The sequence below is a fragment of the Lytechinus variegatus genome, chromosome 9 (assembly GCF_018143015.1).
Source record: "Lytechinus variegatus isolate NC3 chromosome 9, Lvar_3.0, whole genome shotgun sequence".
Classification (NCBI taxonomy): Eukaryota; Metazoa; Echinodermata; class Echinoidea; order Temnopleuroida; family Toxopneustidae; genus Lytechinus; species Lytechinus variegatus.
This window is the reverse complement of record NC_054748.1, coordinates 25,666,478-25,691,496: the sequence shown is the minus strand read 5'-3', so window position 1 is coordinate 25,691,496 and position 25,019 is coordinate 25,666,478. Positions and strand designations below refer to the sequence as shown.

The 25,019-nt window shown below is 35.8% G+C and overlaps 1 protein-coding gene across 1 annotated transcript; it reads right to left on the bottom strand.

Annotated features, from left to right (window-relative positions):
- LOC121421549 lies at positions 1-23,512 on the bottom strand. The gene is made up of 9 exons (XM_041616292.1): positions 23,192-23,512; positions 20,891-21,147; positions 10,172-10,237; positions 7,072-7,185; positions 6,217-6,326; positions 5,334-5,445; positions 4,320-4,450; positions 2,280-2,427; positions 1-1,389 (listed from the first exon to the last, which is right to left on the bottom strand). Exons 1-9 carry the CDS (start codon positions 23,495-23,497, stop codon positions 1,368-1,370), a joined length of 1,266 nt encoding a protein of 421 aa, XP_041472226.1. The 5' UTR covers positions 23,498-23,512; the 3' UTR covers positions 1-1,367.
- Positions 23,513-25,019: the final 1,507 nt, after the last annotated feature.

Here is a 25,019-nt window from a genome sequence, read left to right as displayed (position 1 = left end):
AGATGTTGATGTTGCTGGCCGTCCATAGTTGCGGTTGATCGGATCAATCGTAACTCTTTGTACAACAGGGCCCAGTTCATCTACTACGCATTTGGTCGAATTGCCATTTAGTTTATTTACCATTTTGTCTAATTTCCAGTTAACAGGCGATACCCATTTTGTCTTACATCCGCATTATCTAACGCCATTTCTTTTACATGGATAGATGAACAGTTTATGGATCAAATTTTCATTTGACATAGTGCAAAATAAGATGCATATGAAGTGGAAAAAAGATCTTCTAGGCATAGGCCTGGGTCCCGTAACACAAAGGTAAGCGATTGATTGTACGCTTGATTTTCAAGACTGATTGTACATTGTAGTCAATGGAATCAATCGTAGAAGAATGTTCTACGATCATTGCTTAGCTTTGTGTTAGGGCCCTAGGTGGGTATATAACTAAGTGTAGAGTTTACCAAACAGCAATAAGGCAGAATCAATAAAAGACCAAACGGGTTAAAGGTGCATGGTCCTTGGTGCTGTGGGACGGTTTTGTACTTGCTGCCATCTTTATTAAGAAGATCATCAACGTAACTCGCACGCAGCTGTCAATCATCAGCCAGCTTTACAGCATGTGCACCTATTCACAGTGCACATATGGTAGGTTTTATCTACATCGGCATGGGTCCAGTAATCTGCTGACATTACTTCACACAGCAGAAGGAAGCACAGCCAACCTGCTGTAATCTTTAAACGTTTTGCTGTAGCAGCTGCCAAGACTTAGAATGCCATCCCTCTTCCAATAAGAAATGCTTCTGGTATTCTTGGCTTCAAATCTTCCCTTAAGACGTACCTTTTTCCTCAATAGTTAATTTTCCTTTTTATCTCGAATGACTGATTGTGGTTATTATTGCAAAAGTTTCATACATTGTACACGCTATGGTACTTTTTGTTTTTAGCACCTCTAAATATAAATTTTTTTATTATTATCATTAGAAGCCGAAGCGTACGCAAACTGAGAATCGTCAGAGCTCGGGCATTCGGACATGGTGTCTGCATGCATTGGTGTCAATAGATAGCTCGCGCCGCCCACAGCACGTACGTATGTCTAACAGCACCCTCCGAATCCAGGGATCGTGCACCTTTAAGCCTATGTGGTATCGGATTACCTGAGAGGTAGACCAACTGCGTGTTATCCATGTGAATATAGACTGTTCATACAAACCAAGACAAACCCTCAGCAACAAAACCATTTTTTCATAGTTTTACACCGAACGTGGCAACAAACTGCATATTTCTCAAACAGAATATCAGGATGGGTGTAAAATTACCCAAGGCTCAGAAGACGGCAGCAGATGATTTGAAGGATCAGGCAACATTTGCAGCAATTATGATTTCTTGTCCCGATTACTGCAGGGAAATGAAAAAGGAAAAATAGAATTACAGATTAAAGGCAATTTGGTTTTTTTCTTCGCATTATTAAAGAATCAATATCTAATTTTCCCAATTGAATAAGCACATAATATGTATATATTCAATACAATAGATAAATAAATAAATAAATCCTAATCAAATATGATAAGGTCACTGATTTTACATGTATACTTAGAAAATAATTATATGGAATTAGGTTGATAATAATGATAATAATAATAATTTTAATGATAATGTTAACAAATAATAATACAAAAAAGAATGATAATTACTATCAAATGTTCTGTTTACTCCCATTTTTTTTAATCACCTAACAGAGATTTAATTTTCCTTAACGTCATCTGCGCCATCAACTACAAAATAAAGCCATTGTTATCACTAACATCAATAATCCTTATGGCAGCTTTTAGGCAGATAATAACAATAAAAAAAAATAAAGATCATAATAGTTATAGTAATAATCATCAAACTTATGAAAATAAGACACGAATTTGATAGAAATGGGTGAAGTTAATCGTATATCAACATTATGAATTCTCAAATTTGTGGGGGCATTGTGGTCAAGTGGTTACGAATCTCGTCTTTTAGTCAGAGGGACATGGGTTTGAAACCTAGCCATGGCACTTTTTCCTCCAGCAAGAATTTACCCACATTTTGCTGTACTCAACCAAGGTGAGGCAAATGGGTACTGGGCAGGTTTTATTCCATGAATGCCACAGAGTTCTGGAAGGCAGCTCGAGCTAAAGCCGGGGTAATAATAATGATAGATAGAAGTGTGCCTTGGAATAGATTACTTCTAGATAGATGGTATAATAAATGCCTATTATTATTATCTATTTCACTACAAAAAGAAAGGATATACTTACTGGTAGCAGTATTCAGCTATACCCCATCCCTTCTTTCCATTCACGGTGACCTCGACGAATCCCTCGTAGAGTTTAGCTTCGCGATCTTTACCCATATAAAACAACGGTGCTAGCTTTACTTTCACATCACACTCAAATCTCTCTGTACCTGTACGTGAAAGGAAAAGGTAAATTACCAATATTATGATTCAATAATAACTTGGAAAAACTTACAATGGACAAAAACTGACACAAGTGCTGTCTCACAACTTTGAAACGCTGTTCATATGACCGTAAAAAGCATATAAGTCTTCCTATTTTGACAACTGTTTTAAACTGCATGGAAGAAAAAAAACACCTTCCCCGAATGTTGCTAGAATTTAATATTTCACATCTTTACATTCATGAAATGCCCAACTATTTTTATAAAGTAAATTATAAGCAAATATTGGTGATCTAAAGGAGTGCCTCATCAATTCTATGCCTAAAATTGTTGGAAATTTCTCTTCACAGATGGTGGGTCATTTATATCACACAACATACAGGAGTTGCTAGTCTGTGGTGTCATAAAACCAAATCTGCTATCAAAATTGGCAACTTTGCTATTCTTAAGTGGAATATCATCAAACCTTCACCAATATCTTTATTTTTATTTTTTTGCTTTTATCAAAACCAATTTGTCATCAGGGTGACCTTTCCCTTTAACTCGTTTGAGACTGAGCTGCATATATGCTAGTCCAGATTGGTCCTTGGAGTATAGAAGCTATCTTATCACCATCATCCTCATTCATCTCCATCTTTGTAAAAATATGAACAAAATAACATTTCCATTCTGCTTTATAGATGTATGTAGTAATTTAATGAGTTTTATTCCTGAGTTGTCATTTTTTTCAAGCAATCTGCTTATAATGACAATCCTTTTCCTGCAAACTAAATGTTATTTTTTTCTTTTTGGTAGTAGATCATATTTGTTTAGAATGACTTTTTTTAATTCATTTTTTTTTCTTTATGATTAATACCAAAGTCAATTACTAATATATTAATTTTGTTACGTAATTAGAATTGTATTGTATATCATTGTTATGAATGCAGAAGAAAAAAAAATCAAATCAAAATAAAAAAATCTTTCTGAAAGCTCAAAAGGAGGGCATATGATTGTGAGTCACATGCCCTCTATGTTAGCTTTGGGAAAGATAGCTTCCATCAATACACCAAGGTGCAATCTGGGGTCCGTTTCATAAAATTTGTTACAATAACAAATTTACAATAACAGTTAAAAGCTACTGAAATCCTTCTATCTGATTGGCTGATGGTAAATTATTTAAAGAAATTGTGCATTTGTTATTATAACAAGCCTTTATGAAAAGGGACCCTGGGGGCCGTTTCATAAAGCTGTTCGTAAGTTGAGAGCGACTTTAAGAACGACTGGTGATCCTTTCTTGGGGTAAATGATATGCACAAAAATCTTCATTGGCGAAGGTTTTGCGCGTAAGAAAGGACCACCAGTCGTTCTTACAGTCGCTCTTAACTTGCAAGCAGCTTTATGAAACACCCACCAGGACTACAAATACATGCACGCAGGCTGGCATCTATGGAGACATGTGTTATAAAGTGAACTCACACAGTTTCCAGTGGGTTAAAGATAAATTCCAGTTCTGGTAACGATCTCAAAATGACTTTTACAGAAGCTAATATAATGACCACCCAAGTGTCTGTTTGTATGAATAAAAAATATGTGCAAAAGGATTCTGGAAGAAATTGTGTAATTGCTGAGAAATAAGCAAAATAAGCGCGGATTCGGTCACTTCCGTCGGGTCTTTATTCCAGCAATAATAATACACTGTCCCACGTGCGCTTATCTGTGTTGGTGATCTTCAGAGTGAACATTTTCAGCATAGATTTCAAGATTTCACAAAGTTCAGTTTATGTAACTGGACCAGATCTAGATCCTCGACGATATACTGACAAATAAGCCTGGTTTTACAGACTTTCATGAAATCAGTGTTTACTGCAACTACTGGTATTTCTCTTTAATAATAATGAGCTTTCACATTTTCTTACCACAGATAAAGCTGAATTTGTATTGCTCAGGTATCTTCCATGTATCCTCTCCCGTGGATACCATATCAAAGGTACTGTGTGTCAAGGTCACTTTGTAATCTCCCGGCCTCATCACGTAACCTGTGGTTAAACTTGGGACAGGAAAAGGAGCGATAAATAAGTGACAAATATGCTACCTTTCAAGTATAGATTAATACTGGGGGCTTCCCCACCTTTTCTTCTACATTCAACACTCTTTTGCCCCAAATGTTTTTACAAAAAAAATGGCCCCACTGCTTCTAGGTCCCAAATAAATACCTAAGAAACAAAATCTTTTTTTTTTTCTGAGAGAAATAAGAAACCCTGACCGAGACCCATGAAATATAACAACCTCATTTAAAACTCATAGGAAGTCAGTAAAAATGAATTCTGAATTTTTCATAGCTTGAAAAGGATATTTTAAGCTTCAAATTGATATAGTACTTGTCAAAATTGATCATTTAGAAGTATTGCAGATTATTTACACAATTTCAAGGAGATAGGTATTCGGTTTACAGAGAAAGAGGTGTTAGAAGTTCAAGTTTTCACACACCTTAAAATAGAACTTTAATGATTTTTTGAACATGTCAATTGGACATGATAAATCTATTTAACTTATTAAAGTTACACATTACATTCTCTAGAAATTGGCTATGCCACAAACACAAAATATTGTATAAAATACAAATTGGCACAAATTTGTTCATATTTTGCTGTTATCAATAATTTTGTACCCATATTATATCAATTTTTTAAGAGAATGAAAACATGTTAACAAAAATAAAAACTTGTTGACAATCTGAGGAGCAAAGGCTCATGATTTTTTTTAACATACCATGATAATCTGCCACCTTTATGTTCACATCTCAGTATCTTCAATAGTTTTGACCCATATCATATCCATTTTATTTTTTCAAAACATGAAAATGAATAAAAAAGAAAAAATGTTGTTGCCATTTTAAGGAGCAAAGGCTCATAAATTCTGTCTTTACATACCATGATAACCTGCCTGGATAGCATATCTTGCCTGCGTGTATACATGTACCATCTTCTAGGTGTAACATGTGAATAGCATACCGGTGGATCTCACTCCAGTCTCTATAGTTACCTGAATAAAGGCAGAAAGATTGATAGATTAATTGATCAATTGATTGATAGAGTACTGAAGTGTTACATTTTCAGTTTTCCATTTTTTGCATTTAAACATTTTTATACCATATTTCAGTAGAGCATGATCAAATACCTCCACGACTCAACTTTGGTGGGAATCGGTTCACGGGACTAAGATGACCTCATGAATACATAATTCGCCCCATTTAAATTAATGTTATGAACCAGGCAAATATCTTGGTCATACATGTATGGTCGTAACTCCGGCCCCATGGACCGCTTCCCATCAAATTTTGGTTGTGGGTGGTTTTCATCACGCACTTACGAGCTATGGAATAAAAAAACAATGAAATGCAAGAAGAAAATGTCTTTTGTGATGTCATCACTTTGGTACTCTGAAAAGATTGGAGAGATGGATACATGAATATATAGATAGATTGATTGATAGATAGAAAGATGAGATATAGAGATTGAAAGAGTAAGGTGGGGAGAAAGAGAGAAAGATTGAGAGAAGAAATATAGAGAGAGAATGATAATAGGAGAACAAGAGTAAGATGGGGAAGAGAGAGAGATAGAGAGAGAATGAAAAATAGGGAAAAATAGATACAGATTGAAAATATGGGAGCAATAGCAATAGAGAAATAGTGTGGAAGAGTGTGTTTGTGTGTGAGAGAGGAAGAGAGAGAGAGAGTCAGTGATATAAAAGGAGCAAGAGAGCAAAATGAGCAATAAATAGAAATGAAGTAATACAAGAGAGATTCAGGCCTACCATATGAATGGTCTCTCATTCCTGCTACTATAATATCCTGTTTGCCGTGACCTTCGACCTCTACTGAACCCGCCATTTGTCCAAACTGTTCATGGTGTGTCTGATGGGACCTTCATGAAGAGAGAAAAAAATTACATTCGACAGAAGAACTGATTTAATTTAAGTTTAATTGTGTGAATCAGTGAATGTCTAACTGGGCAATACAAAAGAAATGTTTAAACCACTTCATATTAAGCAGAAACAATATACATCGATAGTCTTGAATTCCCGAATTGTTCAATTAATCAAAGTTTGTGAAGACAAATAATCACAGCTTTCTCAGGTAATTCTGTTAACTACCATTATCTGTCAGTAGAAAATTGAAGGAATGACAGAGTTCATATAATAGAAGGGATATACTTTCCTCACACTAAATGGTAAGAAGGTAGTCAAGAAACAACAAAGACACACAGACTCAATCAATAGTAGTAACATAACCTCAAAAAGGTGCAATAAGATCCAAAATCAGGCAAATTGACTTCAAGCAGATGCTAATAAAGGAAAATAATGATACAGACATACAGTGTGATAACAAATAAAGAAGAAAACTACATGTATATTCATAACTCAGAAGACATTACATTTCAGGACATGTGTCTTCTTAACTTTTAGTTTGGTTTGGTTTTATTTACCGTATAAAAATCACAAAATCACGACTGATCTTCCTTTTTCAACTTGCCATAACAACCAACTCACGTGATTGTGGCCATTAGCGGGAAGACAAGGGAAAACAAAATTTGTGGTAAGTTCAGACAGTCAGCGATGCCAATTTGAAGAGGGGAGCAGACTCAACCAATTATTCTAGACCTTGCTTACCGTTTCAGCTCATCAAAAAATTGTTTCGACCATTTCTCCCTTGCAATAGTATCAGCCATGAGAGAAGCATCCAAATCAGTATCAAAATCAAAGTAAGTTGTGAGAGCGGTCCACCTAAAATAAAAAAGAAAAGAATAATGATCCTGAAAATTGTTATTGAAAGACCTGTTACTCATTAATATCCCATATTTCAATAGCCTTTCTGAAGATATCAATAATTGTATATTGTTGTGTTTTTTTTAAATCTCAAAACCTTTTCATGAAACATTTAAGTCTTTATGCACCTTGAGCACCCTACATAATGGAGTTTGCACATTATATGTCTTACTACTAAAATAATCATTATTTATAATATTATTATAATTAATATCATCATTGTCATAATAAACTAATAATAATAATAATCATCATCATCATATGGTCAATTCCAGCGTAACGGACATGACGTTCAGACAAATTTTTGTAATTCAAAGGTTTATACAGTAGAATTAGCAGTCTTTTGATAATTGTTACTGAGCTTATCAGACACATTTAAGTATCAGTTACATACACATGAAATTTCAAATTGTTTCATTGAACAGTTGTTGAGATATTGCACTCTTTGTGAGCGTAACGGACATGACACGAAATGGACGAAGCATTTTTACCTCCAATTGCTTATCAAAATTCCTGTGAATTCTTAGATTGCATGCACCTGACATTGGTGTTAATTTAACCTTAAGATCATGCTCTATCCATAAAATGGTGTTTAACAACAGTTTTGCAGTGCATTCTGTATTCATAGCTCAAAATGTAGCGTAACGGACATGACACACGAAGCGTAACGGACATGACAGTTTCGTCCACTTTTTGTAAGTGAATATAATTATTTTATTACAAGATATGGTACAAGTCTAATTGTTTACATGTTAAGGCTAGAGGTTAGAGACACACATCATAACTGGTAATCTGTAATATCTCCCATTATTTTGCAATTTAAGAGGGGGGCTTTTCATACAATATTTATAAAAAAAAAATATTTAGAAAAATTTCTTTTACACCAGTTAACAACAGATAGAGAGTATTTTCCAGTTACTACCATCCTCTACACCTAATTAAAAGAGAAAAAGTTGATAGTAAAGATTATTTTTTATTCATGGCTTACTATTTGATAATATACACTAGCGTAACGGACATGACACCCTTACGAAGTGAACTTCATTAGCACTTCTTAGTTTCAAAATGAAAGAAATATGAATAATGAATGTAATTATGTAACAGCAAAGTACCTTTACTAACATTCTTAAGAAAAATATGTAGATATTATTGGCGGGTATCATTAATTTTAAAAAATAGCTATAGCCTGCATGATACTTTTATATGGAATAAAATTTTTATTGTACCACTATGGCACACTGAGAAAACCAAATCTCACTTTTTGTGAGAAAACAAATGTACCAGACCTGTATAAATCCAAGATGAACATATTATGAAATGTATTTTATGATAAAGAGTATGTAGTAGTATTAATGTCAGTTTTAAGATTAAAAATAATGACATTAAAAAGTATTTTGAAATTTAATAGCAGTACCTAAAGACCGATCTTTCATCATCGATTATGTATGAGTTGAAAGGCAATCGGAATGTTTGTGAAATTATTTTTCATTCGAATTAAATATCATCATGAGTATAATCATCCTTTCATCAAATCTTGGATGTTCTAAATCTTACGATCTTACTTGCTGACAAATGTGGCTGTATCTAATTTCGTTGCATTGTCCGCGCTGCTTGTGTACAAATGAAGATACATCATTCAAATCATGATTATGGCTGACCAAAATACTATGATGACATAATTTATTGATCGCGCCACATTCCTTCCACAGCCCCTTTGCTTTGTGATATTGCAAAGAAGTGCCACTGTAGCGGGTTCATGGATTCATAGAGCTACACCATGTAACACAGATATCTGAATACAAACTTTTTTTTTTTAATTGAGCCCATGCCATCACTGAAGAGTAGAGGCTGGTGAAAGTCAGATAGTTTGAAGCAATACATGTATCATCAATGATCATCATCAATGATCTCATGAATTCACAAGTTGAAGTTTTATCATGCTCCAAACTGTCAGTGCAAACTCATATTATCAATTGTATTGTTCAAACACAAATGATGCAGATTGTGATCTAAGTATGTTGCCAGATCAAGCTGCATCTTTCCTAATATTATGTGGCATACCGTTAATTCTCAGAAAAATATACCAGAACAAGAGCTGAACTTTCATCATTCACTAACTTCTAAAAATGGCTTGAATGACATGCAGATTCTAGGAGTTATTACATCCAGCTATCCTCAAGCAATTGAGACTGACCTCAGTCTGTGACACTGAGCCTAATATTTTGTTTTTGTGAATGCTGCCTTTTGTCATATATAAGGCGTCATGTCCGTTACGCCATTTTTATGAAAATGAGAAGTGGTAAGGGAAAATGATTGCTACACATGGTAGGGGTTTAATTCTAACATAGAATCTGAATCTGCAGTACCTTTAGACAAATTTCCTGTAAGCTATGAAAACTTTAAGTGAAAAACGTAACGGACATGACACTGATAATGGTAAAGAAATCACACAAATCTGAAGACAGATTTCTCTAAAATTGATGAATGGCATAAAATTTAACGATGATTTTCTGTTGATTTAAACATTAATCAACTATTCAAAAGTTAAAAGAGACCTCTGGGACCTTGTTTGCTTTTAGTAGAGACAGGAAAGATGAATTGTTTAAAAATAGCCAAATTTTTTACACTTTGCAATTTACTATTATATTTTTTTGATGATGGAAAAAACTACAAAATTTTATCAATATTGCGATTATTCTATTGGAAATTGGTACTTTATAGATTACTTTTTAAGAAAATTTGACTGCTTAAGTGAAATCTGAAACTTCATTTTTTCTCTAAAGTGAACATTTTCCATGGAATTGCCCATATATCTTTAAATGTCATTATTTGTGCATTGCAGATTTGATCTTCTTTAGCTATCCCCTAATCCTCAAACCATCCACCTTGGACTCAAACCATTTCTTAAAATATGCCCGGAAGATGAAAGAAAGAAATATCTCACCTTAAGTCCATGTTTACTTCTAAAAGTTTTCCATTTGTCCAGTCTTCCTTTTTAGCATCAACAAGTCTAAAGAATGAGACAATAAGAAACAACAAAACTAACTCATTTGACTGAACTTATTTCATTGGTAGGAAAATGTCCATTCCTCCATTGGGCTATAAACAATCTCTGTGCTCAGCCCAGCTTTTGGATATTTATCAGGGTGGCATTTTATTTCAGGGTTAGCATTAGGGTATGATTTCTGTGAGAGAATATGGGGTGAAATGGGTCAGATTGTTGTATTGAAGTGACTAATTTTCAAATGGTAGGCACTTTCTGATTCATGCATGGGTTTATCACTCTCTATGCTCAGCCCAGCTATTGGATCATTATCAGGGAGGCATTTTCCATCAGGGTTATCAAGGTACGATGACCCCGGTGTGAGGATGTGGGTGGGGTGGCTAGGAGGGAGGGTCAAGTGAGATGGGGGATGGGTCAGTTGACTTACCTCATTTTCCCATGGTAGGATATTTTCCACTCCTTCGTGGGCTTCATGCTCTCAATGCTCAGCCCAGCGAAGGAATGTCTATCAGGGTGGCATTTTTTCTATCATGGTTAGAATCATCAAAAGATGATCTCTGTGGGAGGGTTTGGGGTGAAGTGTAGTCTGCAGGCACAGACCTTAATTGGAACTTTGATCAACAAGTGTGCCTCCGCGCAAAGGCTAGCACATACAAAACTTGCTGTTCCTGAGCAAGAGGGCCTTCAGTACACAAGGCACGAGTAGGTTGCACATTCAGACCCTTAACTCGAGTGAAGGGTTTGCCCAGCAGACTAGGTGAAGTGGGTGATGGGGGGATGGGTAGGATGTTGGGTGAAACTAGTCCAGATTGGACCTTGTTGTTTGGAAGTGCCCTTTCCCAAAAGCTAACATAGAGGGCACATGTCTCCCAATCTCTAATCAGCGACAATCCACTCATCTTCGCTCCCCACCAAGGTCCAGTACAAAACTTTGCTGCATCAGAAAAGCTAAGCGTCAATCAAACAAGTTACACGGTAGGGGGTCAGGTGCCCTAGTCTCACACACCAAACAAGACACATTTTTACCCAAACAACTTCACCTCAAACAGGATGAAAAATGCAAAGTTGTGTGTTTTTTTTACACTGTAATCATAAGACTTCGTGTTCATGCACTTAAGAAATATCTATTCAGCGCCTAATTTCTCCCTCGCCAAAAGATTCCTCCCATGAACCAAGTATTAAAGTTTGAATAAGTAGACTACACCAGTTGCAAGGAGACACCAGCTGGTAAACGTCTCTGGCTCAGGCAGTAATCAAGAGATGCTGACCCCCTCCCCCATCGTGGTCAATGGGCAGTGGAGGGTCAGGGGAAACCAGACCAGTAGCCTACAGGTACGACTAGTCTCTTGTACCAAACTTTTGCTTCCACTCAAATACAAGTTTACCCCCAAGGACGATGAAAATACACAGATGTGACCGATGTTCTTCAGAATGGACATATACCGCCATGATTATTTGATATTCAAATTTTGTTCTATTGAAATGTTCTCTTACCCAATGATTTCATCCCTTGAATAAGTATTACAGTTTATATGACTAGACTACAAAAACCAGGACCCTGTGGCTTCCATGAAATGACCTCCTGACCTCCATGATAAGGGGCAGTCAATGGTTTTTGGAGCTATTAATAGCTCATGGTTTGGACGTGGTTTGTTATGCAGTCACAGTGTATTCCATACTACGGACATCCAGCTAGTTGCTATAATTATATAATAACATTCATAAAAGATCCTAGACATGGTTTCAAAAGAAAGTTTTAAAAACATTGTATAACATTAATGAAACAATATTTCCCTTATGTTAAACATGCAATAAACCTTATTTTTATTATGCCAAGCAGATATATTTTCCTAAATGGTATTTAAATATCTTTACCCATACTTGACATTAAAAAAACATTAAGACACAAAATGATATTTTTCTAACGATTTAATAATGTTACATAATTAATATGATTTTTTTTTAAAACGTTCGATGTTATAACCATGATATGATGATAAAAAAGTCATGTTTGTTTTCAAAATATTTCGACAATGTTTTTTCATAATATTGTTCTGATTTTTTGATAGGAACACAATAACATTTTATTTTTATTGACATCTACATGTACCTTAATTGGATGTAAAATAGCATTTTCAAAAATGTTGTTAGAATATTACTAAACTTGAATTGAATTCTTGAAGAGTATTTTCGAAGTGTTTTCCAAAAAGTGTTTTTCAAAAATATATTAGAAACATCCTGAAGATTTTAACATAAATTGTCATTTTGAGAAACAAATTAAAACAGATATCGAGTTTATAATGTTAATACATGTACGTACATTGGATGTGATAATGAATGTTATGAAAATATGTTAGATGAGCTTTTGCCGTGGCTGTCGTCCGTCCACAATTTCAAAATGCTTCTTCGCCATTTCAAGTCCGCCGATTTCAATATTGTTTGCTTTATATTATTATGATAGCACTAGGTGGGGGATTCAAAATGTCTACACAGAATTTTGAAACTCATTTAATATGCTAATTTATGCGCATTTTTCAAAATTCACAAAAAATGCATTCTTCTTTATTTCTGTTGACCAATTTTGAATTTTTGCTTCCATCTGGTAGAGCTTCATGAAGGTCACCAAACTTCTACACAGAATTTTGAAGTTTGGAGTAGAAAATTATCTATGCTAAGTGCGAAATTCAATCATAAATCACAGAAAATGCCTCTTCTTTATTTGTTGACTGGATTTCAAAACGCTGCTTAATTCTTTGTCATTTCAAGTATAATTTCAATTCAGTTTGCTTTATATGATAGCACTAGGTGGGGGAATCAAAACTTCTACACAGAATTCTGAAACTCATTCAATATGCTAATCTATGTGCATTTTTTAAAATTCACAAGATGCCTCTCCTTCGTTATTTGTTGACCAATTTTGATATTTTGACTTCGTTCTGGTAGCACTTCATGAGGTGCACCAGATTTCTACACAGAATTTTGACCAGAAACATTTTTATGCTTATTTATGAGTATTTTTTAAAACCCACATAAAATGCTTCTTCATAATTGTTGATCGATTTTTTTTTCCTTCCTTGTGGTAGAAATTTATGAGGTTCACCCATTAACTTCTGCACAGAATTTTGAAATTTTCAGTAGAAAATTAGTTATGCCAATTTATGCGAAATTTATTCATAAATCACAGGAAATGCTTCTTCTTCTTTATTTGTTGACCGATTTTGATTTTTTTCCATCTGGTAGAGATACATGAGGTTCACTAAACTTATAGGCTACATCATTTGTTGATCAATTTTAATTTGCTTTATATGATCACTTTAGGTGGTGATACAAAATGTCAACACAGAATTTTGAAACTCATTAAATATGCAAATTTATATATTTTCAAAACTCACAAAAAAAATATGCATTCATTTGTTGAACGTTTTAAAAATGAATCAGAAACATCCTAATTTTGATATTTTTATGATATCATTTTTAAAGGACAAGTCCACCCCAGAAAATTGTTGATTTTTAATAGCGAAAAACTCTAACAAGCACACTGGCGGTGAAAATGTCATCAAAATCTGATAGTTACTAACATTCGATTAGTTTTAACAAAAGAGATATATGCTCAACTCGGACATGCAAATGAGAGAGTTTTATTGATGATGTCCCTCACTCACCATTTTTGTATTACATGTATATTGTTTGAATTATAAAATATATGTCAATTTTTTTTAACAGATTTGACAATAAGGACCGAGTAGATCGAACCAATTGTTAAGTCAATGGTAATACCATATGTTCAGGGAGGAACAAAACTTTGTTTCACAAGACAACAGGGATATAATTGGAATATTTAATATTTCATATAATAAAATACAAAGTTGAGTGATGTCATCAGTCCCCTCATTTGCATACCGTCCAGGATGTGAATAAAACTGTTTTATGAACATTGTAAAGCGAGATTTAAAATTGTCTTTCTTATTGTGCATCTGATTTTGATTTAATTTTCCAGTATTCTTATTTTTTTCTCATTTTATTCAAATCAACTTTTTATGGGGCGGACTTGTCCTTTAAGCAACAGATAATTATCATGCAATGGGTGTCGAAACAGAAAACTTTCTCACAAAATTATGATAATACATTTTTTTTTTCAAATAACAACATTTTGAAAAAAAAAAAGTTTTCCTGAAGTGCGAATGAATGTACAACACACATTACTATACACAAAACTATAATGAGACATGTCTTCTAATTCATAGACATCACCATTAATGTTAAATCCTATATTACATCTATAATTGCACTGCACTTTCCGCCATCATCTGGTGTTTACCAATGCGAAATGATGCTGATATTTTTTCGAGTTATACCATATTTTTGACTTGTATTAAATGTAACATGACAAAGCTTGCGTGCGCTTGCGAAATCTTTTCTATCCAATGAACGCCCTTATATTTCTCTATTGGTCAATTCCAGCCAAATGTTGCATTTTTCCATTTTCAAAAATTTCTTTTCGGAGCAATTTTGTTTATACTGTTTATAAGTATACAGTTTAAGGTTTACAAAAACACACTTATATTTACTATACCCTCATTCATTCATAAAATACGCAATGTACACTCTTTTGCATTGTGGTACTAAGATTTCATAGAAAATGTACAACTTTCACCCATCCTTGGCTCCTGGCAAGCAAAGGGTGCTGATGAAAAATCCCACTGTCCATGTGACCTCCAAGCCATAATTTACCATTAGCTGTATTGTTTTACACGCTGCAGTGAAACTATGAGGCACAAAATACATTTCAAGGTGTGTATGTTTGATGTCCCATAAGTCACAGTTTTGAGCATTAAGTTTCCCTCATATGCTGCCATAGACTCCTGGAGACAAGTATTGGACTTTTTTATCTTCTATAGTACATGCTTGCTTCAACAAATCAAGCTGCATCTGTATTGGACTTGAAATAGCTATACTGGGGGGACATACATTTCAGTCCCATAAGTCACATGTCCCATAAGTCACATATACAGTTCGTAAACCATTCCACCTTAAAGCTGTCCATGACAGCAAAGAGAGAGACAAGAATGCTTAAAAGCTGGAGAACAGTATGCTGACTGTCAGAAAAAACAGTCTGAATATCAAAGGCAGTGCATTGAACAACAAAAAATAAGTTTGCATTGTGTGCCCAGTCCAGAAAGAAGGAGAAAACTGAATATGATCGCTAAAATGCAAAGCTGAGTGCAGGTGAATTGGGTTTGTTTCACCCTAGCTTTTAGTCATTTTTTAGGTCCAGATCATTCTCTTGGTTTTCTTGTCCCCTTAGAGTGTGCATCAACTGTTTTACATATGATGTGAACTTGGTATATACACGTAGTTCCATGGAAACTATTAAAACCTATGTCAATGTCCCATCAGTCACGAATTTTGAAGTTGAGCGACCCTCTGGATCCTGTCAAAATAAGAGCACCAGTCCTCAGATGCATTTAAGGCTACCATGAGCAGAGCTATTAAAGCCCCTGTAAATGCCAAAAAATTGTTCAGAAGCTTGCAATCAAGTTTTCTCAGAATCATTCCTGCCGCCTGCCAATAGAAAGGAACATGCGCATTTAAAGAGGACCAAAGGGTGGTGTCATAATGTCATGAACATCGAATCGCCGGTTCTAAACCTAGTCGCAGCTGCATGATCGTCTTACACATTTGTATTTGCAAAAATAATGATTTGTGTTGTCCTTGGTTGTTACCATCATTCTGATAGTCGTAAAAGGGCACTGGTTCATAAAGCTTTTCGTAACTTAAGAGCGACTTTAAGAACGACCGATGATCCTTGTGGTAAATGTCATCATAAATTGGCAATGTTTTAGCATATAAGAAAGGATCACTAGTCATTCTGAAAAGTTGCTCCTAACTTACAACAGCTTTATGAAATGGCCCCAGGTTATTTTGTTTAGAACCAGGCTGCCATTACACCATGACAACTAACATCACTTTGGTACTCTACAAATGATGATGTCCTTACAGGCATTCAGAATTTCTATGAAAGAGATGACATATCAACCCAAGCAGCTGGCAAAAAAAGAAGTTGTGATAGGGTGCATCCCCATGGTATATTTTTTAACCAACATTTTTTGTATTGCCTGAAGTGTATAGTTAATGAATCTTGATGATCCCTTTGTCAAATCGTGTCCCATGGGGTTCCAAATTGGCAATTTTGGCAGCCATCTTGGATTTTTCATGAAAATCAATTATTTTCATATTTTTTGCACAGACAATGGTAAATCTTCCATGTAAATGAATACACTTTTTACTATACAAGTATACATGTACATGCAGTTTAGATAGTAGAAAGCGATTGCAACTGTTTTCTAGACAGTCCAGTTAATGAATTTTTTAAAAAGAATTTATGCCAAAATTTTAATATTTTTTGTCAAAAATTTGCCTGTGCACTGATATCCATCTGTTTTATCATAAACATCAACAGCTAATGAAAAATATGAGCATTTGACACAAAAGAGAGTATATTAACAAGAATATTGATTTACTTCATGGCAGCATTAATGTCTTAATTTCTCACATGTAATACACTGTAGTGTAAAGGTCATTTTCTTACCATACTGTATGAGACAGATAGAGAAAAGCAACATTTATTTGTCCTATCTGTAACAAATATGTCATATCATTATGTCCCATCAGTCACAATTGAAAGTGTGTACATTCTTTCTAATTGTTCATTTTTCATCTGTTTGCTAAATATTTATGATTGTAATTGTTTATTATTTTCTACTTATTTGATTACAGTTCTTAAAACTTGATGACAAGTTAGGAAGCTTTTTTTTGGTTAATGTTCCCTTTATATAAATGAACTGCGTGAAAAGATGTTTCTGCCCTTTGTTGAATTTATTTCTGACACAATGGCATGAATTATTAAGGGTGTCATCTTATTAGGAAATATTTATTCATGCTGAAATTAAGTTTGACTTAAAAAGTCATCGCGAGGAAATGTTAATTCCATGAAATGAGATAGGGTCCCATCAGTCACATTCACTTGTCCCATAAGTCACACACGATTGCACACAACTACTGAAACAAATGAAATGAATCAAGTCCAATTCAAGTACTGTTAGTGAGCCCTATCACTAGTTAATCTCCAAGCCCAAATCTAAAAACATTGTCATAAAACTGAGATAGATATGGCACTTTGAACAAAAGAGCCCAATTTGTGTGGTCCATCAATGTCCCATAAGTCACAATGACATTTCTGAATATCTAGCACCCTATGCAACCAAGCTGAAAGCATACATTTTTGTATATAGTAAGTTTAAGTATTCTTCTTTCAGTTTAATAAAGTAAATCCATGTTTGTGCAGCTACTATTTCAGATATGCACCTCAGTTATGTGGAAAAAAGTATCAAATGTCCCATAAGTCACAATGGAATTGACCTATTCTTAAATTTAAAGGTATAATATCTACTGAAAATAATAAAAGAAAACATTTTTTGATGTGATAGAATAATTTTGATTGGCACATATACTTTTTTATATGAGAGCGCCGCTAAAACCACACAATTGTGACGATGGTACAACGTTGGAATGTAGTTTGTTCCTGGGTTGTTAGATAAATTACGTTATGCCAACGTTGGGAAAACATTCAACATTGGGAAAACGTTTGACCATCTGGACATATTCATTAACTAGAGAATGACCAAAATTTCAGCTTATATAATATACGTGATTATGTTTACGTACCTGTTTAAAGTTTCACAAATGGAGCCTGATTAACATATAATTTTCAAGGTAATATATGGAAAATTTTATTCTGCCAGGTATCGAAAAGTTGTCTCATATAGGAATCAACAGGTTTCAGTGGATAGGTGAAGATATAGAATGATATTAGGTTTAAGATTAGGATAGGATTAGAATGGGATAAAATATTTTATCAGTGGGATAAAGTCGGGTGAACTTCACCTTGAAAGTACATGGCGGGTTTTGATGAGTTCAAAGTCAAAATATAGTATGCAGTCCTTTGGTATGATAGCATTTAAGGTAGGCTATGTCCATTTGACCATTTCACACAGACACTTATTAATGTCAATGTGTGTATTTAGTGAAATATGTATACATGAATGTGTAATAATACATCAGTCAAGAGGCTTCTAAAATTTGGAACACATTTTCTGGATGTTTAAAGTTCATTGACCTTTTTCAGTTAATAATTTGGATGATTTGCCTTAATACTTAGCAGTATTTTCATCCCCTCAGAATTGTAGGAAGTGGTTTTTTTTTGTAATAGTGCTAACAATGTGTCAATCTGGAAGAAATGTCAAAATTAAGACATTGCAAATTTATCAGATTTTTATGTTTCAACCTTATCACACAGGTCTATGACATGGTCAAATCTATATTTCAATCATTAGAAAGTAAAGTAGAGTATGTTAGCTTTAATTTGATACTAAGTTTGTAGGTTTAGGCCAAGTTTTGACAAAAATATTGATGTTTTCCCAAAATTTGCACAAAAAATGCGTTTTCCCAGTACAGGCGGCGCCGCTTCCGGCACCACCCCTCATCACCTCTGGTGTCCTGACTAAGTTCTATAAAGTCTACAGCAATGAAACTTTCCAGGCTATTGCCTTATTAATTCAGCTTTAAAATGATACTAAATTTGTTGGAATAGCCTCTATGCTTTTGAAAATAATTAAGAATTACTATAGCACGTAGCCAAAATGTGTAACAGCACCACTCTTTTTTTTTTTTTGGGGGGGGGCGACCTCATGACGCATGACCATATATATATATATATATGTGGCCCAGTGGATTAGTCTCCAGACTCTGTTCAAACAGAGGATTGTGGGTTCGAATCCAACCATGGCGTAATTTTCTTCAGCAAGAAATTGATCCACAATGTGCTGCACTCAACTCAGGTGAGGTAAATGGGTACCTAGCAGGAAATTATTCCTTGAAACGCAGCGCGCGTATAATAGCTGCACTGCTAAAGCCAGGGTAATTATGCTGCATATACTGTAGAGCGCTTAGAGACTTCTGACACAGTAAGTGTTAAGCGCTATATAAGCAAGTATAATTATTAATGTCAAGTGAATGATTTAAACATTATTCTACATTACATATGTAACGGTAAAAAATACTTGGGGAGGGGGCATTTTAGAAGAAAACACAATTAGAGCCGTTTTTATTACCATGGAGACATGTTCAGTTTTCCAGCGAATCTCTTTTTCAGCTCAGGGCATGGTTTCGCAATTAATTGTATATTCGTTTAATAATGTGTAATTCAATCACAATTCATTTTCCTTCATTGATATCACTTATTAAATGATTACTGAATGCACTGTTGATAGTTAGATCTAGTTGCTAACTTATACAATTTTCCATCAAATTGAATAGCTCAAGGAAGGATGAAGTTTATCAAATTTGAACAGAATTGGTAGTTGCTGGAATTATTTATATCATTTTCGATCTCTTGATGATGAAAAAACTTACTTGATTTGGTCCATCACCACGTCTACTCACCATTCCGTTTGTGACCATTTTGTGTCACATCGGTCTAATATAATAATTGCTTGATTTCCACTTTATTTTCATTCATTTTGCACAACACTTAGTCTAATTAGACCAAATGGTAAATGGACTAAATGGCTATTGGCCAACTGGTTATTAGACGGAATGACATCAAACTAGACCATGTGGTGAGAGGACGTATTGATGGTAGACCAAATAGAAAGTTGGCAAATGGATGAATTGGCATTTAGATGAATGAGAAATACTATAGGACTCCAATTATGGAGTCCATACATTCAGTGCATGTATGAATTACATTACACTGACTGCCCCTTATCATGGAGGTCAGGAGGTCATTTCATGGAAGCCACAGGGTCCTGGTTTTTGTAGTCTAGTCATATAAACTGTAATACTTATTCAAGGGATGAAATCATTGGGTAAGAGAACATTTCAATAGAACAAAATTTGAATATCAAATAATCATGGCGGTATATGTCCATTCTGAAGAACATCGGTCACATCTGTGTATTTTCATCGTCCTTGGGGGTAAACTTGTATTTGAGTGGAAGCAAAAGTTTGGTACAAGAGACTAGTCGTACCTGTAGGCTACTGGTCTGGTTTCCCCTGACCCTCCACTGCCCATTGACCACGATGGGGGAGGGGGTCAGCATCTCTTGATTACTGCCTGAGCCAGAGACGTTTACCAGCTGGTGTCTCCTTGCAACTGGTGTAGTCTACTTATTCAAACTTTAATACTTGGTTCATGGGAGGAATCTTTTGGCGAGGGAGAAATTAGGCGCTGAATAGATATTTCTTAAGTGCATGAACACGAAGTCTTATGATTACAGTGTAAAAAAAACACACAACTTTGCATTTTTCATCCTGTTTGAGGTGAAGTTGTTTGGGTAAAAATGTGTCTTGTTTGGTGTGTGAGACTAGGGCACCTGACCCCCTACCGTGTAACTTGTTTGATTGACGCTTAGCTTTTCTGATGCAGCAAAGTTTTGTACTGGACCTTGGTGGGGAGCGAAGATGAGTGGATTGTCGCTGATTAGAGATTGGGAGACATGTGCCCTCTATGTTAGCTTTTGGGAAAGGGCACTTCCAAACAACAAGGTCCAATCTGGACTAGGGTGAAACAGGATAGGGGGAATGGATCAGTTGGCTTACCTCATTTTCCCATGGTAGGATATTTTCCACTCCTTCATGGGCTTGACGCTCTCTATGCTCAGCCCAGCCACGGAATGTTTATCAGGGTCACAGTCTTCAAGAAGAGTTCCGGGATGATCAGGAAGCTGAAGGACACCAACGCCAGGAAGAACCAGATAGGTCAGGACGTTGGCCATCTGGTTCTGGCGTCTTGCGATCGCTGTGACAACGTAGATGCCATCTTTGTTGGAGCCGTTGAAATATACAGCATCTACAGCCTGCCAAGTGATATGAGAGTGTCTGTGAATGGCATGTTTCATTTGGGAATATTCATTATTTTCATTATGATGACGATAAAAATGATAATGATAATAATGATGATGATAAGAACAATATTAAAAATGATAATAATAATAATCATCAACATCACCACCATCATCATCATCATCATTAGTAGTAGTAAAGGATTAATCTCACTTATATGGAAAAAATCCATCAATATAATTATTTTTCCTCACGAAATTTGCACAATGTCCTTTTGTGATCAAAATGGGCAAACCTAGTTGTCACGACAGCAGTGAATGTATGAATATATACATCATATCTAGAGAACATTTTGAACAAACAAGCATCAGCGATGTTGGCATTGCTGGCTTTCAATAACTGTGGTTGATTGGATCAATCACATCTCTTTGTAATACTGGGGCCCTGGACACTGGTGACACAACATTCGCCCCTGCAACAATTGCTGCGGTCTTGTCTCAGCGGGCATAGGGTTAGAGTTAGGATTGTCATAGACTTGATGGTTCAGAATAATGTAAATGTAAGGATTTGGGTTTATTTAGTTTTGGAGGTTAGGTTTTATGTTAGGCTTAACATGCGGATTTTTCATCGGAGCAATTGTCTCCAGAGAAAATGTCATGGAACCTGGGGGTGTTTCACAAAGACTTAAGTATGATCTAGAGATGCACTTAAATGCTGACGCTACAAGATATGCAACGTGCAATCTTATTGATACATACGCAGAAGTGCGCGTCCTCTTCGCATGATCTGACCAATGCGGTCATGCATTCTATACCGTACACAACCAGGTGGGTGTTACATAAAGTTGTTCGTATAGTTACGAGCGACTTTACGCACAACTGGAACATGTTCTAAGGTCAAAACTCAATTACGTAGGGATATCACACAGCACAAGAAAGGATCACCAGTCATGCGTAAAGTCATTCGTATCTTACGAACAGCTTTATGAAACACCCACCAAGCATTTAAGTGCGACTTTAAGTCATACATAATCTTATGAAACACCCCCTGGATGCCACCACTCACACATTGTACGAGGTTAGTATGTACTAACCTCGTACAATAGACTGTGTTTGACCCTGGATTTCGAAGTAGTCGGCAAACATCGCTTCATTGCTGAAGTAATATTTGCCGAAGCTCCTTCTCGCTACGCACCGGGGCTCTTGCCGGTAAGTAGCAAGAGTTTTTTGAATATAAAATAATAATAAAATAATAATCCGATAAAAAAAAGCACATTTTGCTTACCTCGGCCTCGAAAGTGACTTCGCTTGTCTCTTCCACGGAAATACAAGGAAGCCCGTTGGTGGCGCTAATAATTTCACAACCTTGATTCAGCTCCTCGGTAATTTTATAACTGTATCTAAATTCTTTGAATGCGCAATCCTCATGATTAATTTACTAATTATGGGCACCAATTAATGAAATGCCTTCAAAAAACATAATTAATGATTATTATTGGTGATGATAACACTCATTTGCATTAATTTAAAAAGATGACTGATAAAAAAAAATGAAAATAATATACGTGCCTGGAAAGAAACCAGCAGTACAAGCTTTGACGAACGTCAATAATACGTATACGTATGGTGTACCAAAGTCTATACAATGAAAAGATTGGACACTTCACGGACTTTGCGTAATGCCTTGCGTCGATATGCGTGTAAAATAGTGTAGGTGCCTATTCTTTCCCTTGTCGTGTCTTTGATATGAATATAAATCGCGCGCCCTCTTCAGGAGAAAATTGATATCAACGCTGTCTGATTTCTATCTCCGTAAAATCTTCACTAAAGATCAAGAAAATATACATATTTTTAGAAAGAAACTTCAAGGAGAAGTCACGGAAGGATCTAAATGATTCGGTAAGTGTCATAGCAGGATGTGGAATGTTTATTTAAACAAAATATTTTATGTGGGCAAAAGCCCACTGTATTTTCGAAGTGTAGTGGTGTGTCGCGTGCGTATGACTGATAATCCTTCACTCGCGAGACGATATGAACCCATGGGTGGGATGCCACTTGCCTTGGGGAAGAAGTACGGTGGTGGCAGAGGCTGCGCCTTGTCCATATCTTCAACGTTGTCAAAGAGAGACATCCCGTATCCTACAGCACCTTGCTGCGTCTCCAACGTACTGCCCTTCTTGGCCGTTCCTTGCCGTTTCCGAAGCTTGAACATGAAGTAGAAGATCCAGTACTTGAGACCGAACCATCGCCCTCGCTGGGAGTAGATACCAAGGATTGGTTCCGGGTCGGAGGTCAAGAGGGAGTTGAGGATGTAGAGGCATGGTGGGATAACGAGGATCAGGGCTATGGTCGATAGGATCCCCATTGCATCAATTACTTATATCTGAGTACAAAGAGAATAAAAGAGAGACCAGAATGAGTTTAGGACGTAGGCCTACAAGACCTGGGGCCCATTTCATTAAGGACTTACAACTGTTGTAACTTTGCCATAATGGCTCAGGACTACCATGGTAACAGGGCTCAGCAAGGTTACCATGGTAGTTGCCATAATCGCAAAGTTACAACAGTTGCAAGTCCTTTATGAAACGGGCCCAAGATAGGCCTACATTACAAGAATGAAGGCTATATTATTGTTATTATTATCACTTGTTTGGCATCACCTGTGCCTTGGAGGCGAAAAGCGAACTGAATCACTAAGACCCGCAGGTCTCTCCTCCCGATATAACTGATTGAGGGGAATGCAGGTGGACCACTACACCGGGTTTCCCCTACTCTTATATGAATAGTGCAGTGGGTTCCTAACGTGCAAAGGTGGTGACTCTCCTCTACACGGGCCTCCATTTAATATCCTATCTGAGGGACGGAGAGTTTTCCACTGTAACATAGCCTGCTTCTATGGAAGAGGGGAGAGACATCTACACACAACACATGCTTCAGTCATCTGCCCGGCGTGGACTCAAACCAACTATTTTTGGTTTGACAGGCAGCCACTTAATACCACCTGAGCAAACTCATTGCATTAATTGATGGCTTTTACCTGAATCAGAGAATAAAAGAGAAAGACTAGGATGAGATTAAGATATACATGTACACTGTAGACCTACAGGACTTGATGCATGTCAAACCCACGACTCTCTGTTTGAAAGGCGAGAGACAGAACCACTGGACCAAAACGCGCCCATAAGAATGAGGGCTTCATTGCTGACAGATTCTTGTTGCGCTGATACATTGTAGGTTCTCCATTGCGCTCATGGACAATCTGAACATAAAAGAGAAAGACTAGAATAAGTTTTGGATGTTGAGATTACGCTGATAGGTTCTCCAATGCACCCATGACTACGCACCAAATCTGAAAATAAAAGACAGACTAGACAGAATTCAGGATGAACCTGGAACAACACAGCAGACCTATATATGTAAATCCAAAATTGCAGCTCCAGAGAGCACAGTTCCTTCACGTCCTTTAGACCACTTTATATATGCACTGCCAACAAACACAATATCACTGAAGTTATTCCTGTGTTTTATCTCCTAACTTATCATCTCTAGAGCTTACATTCCTATTTGTATGCAAAAGTTTGTTGACACTGCTCCTCAGGTAACCTACCATTGTCAAAGAGTCAAAGTTCTTTTCCTGTTTTGTTTTAAATGTTTGTTCTACAGTTTCAAGAGATATTTAACTAAACATTTTGATAAATCATTACAAAAATAAACCATCTACATGTACAGTGTACTCATTAGAATATTAGGGGAAAGTATTAACTCTTTTTTTTTAGAGGTCTTCCCTAGCAGATGAAAAAAAAACATTCATAATGTGAAGCTTCACTTAGAATAGATGCCCTCCACGTTGCTCAAATTGGCAGTTAGAAATATACCTGAAACATATT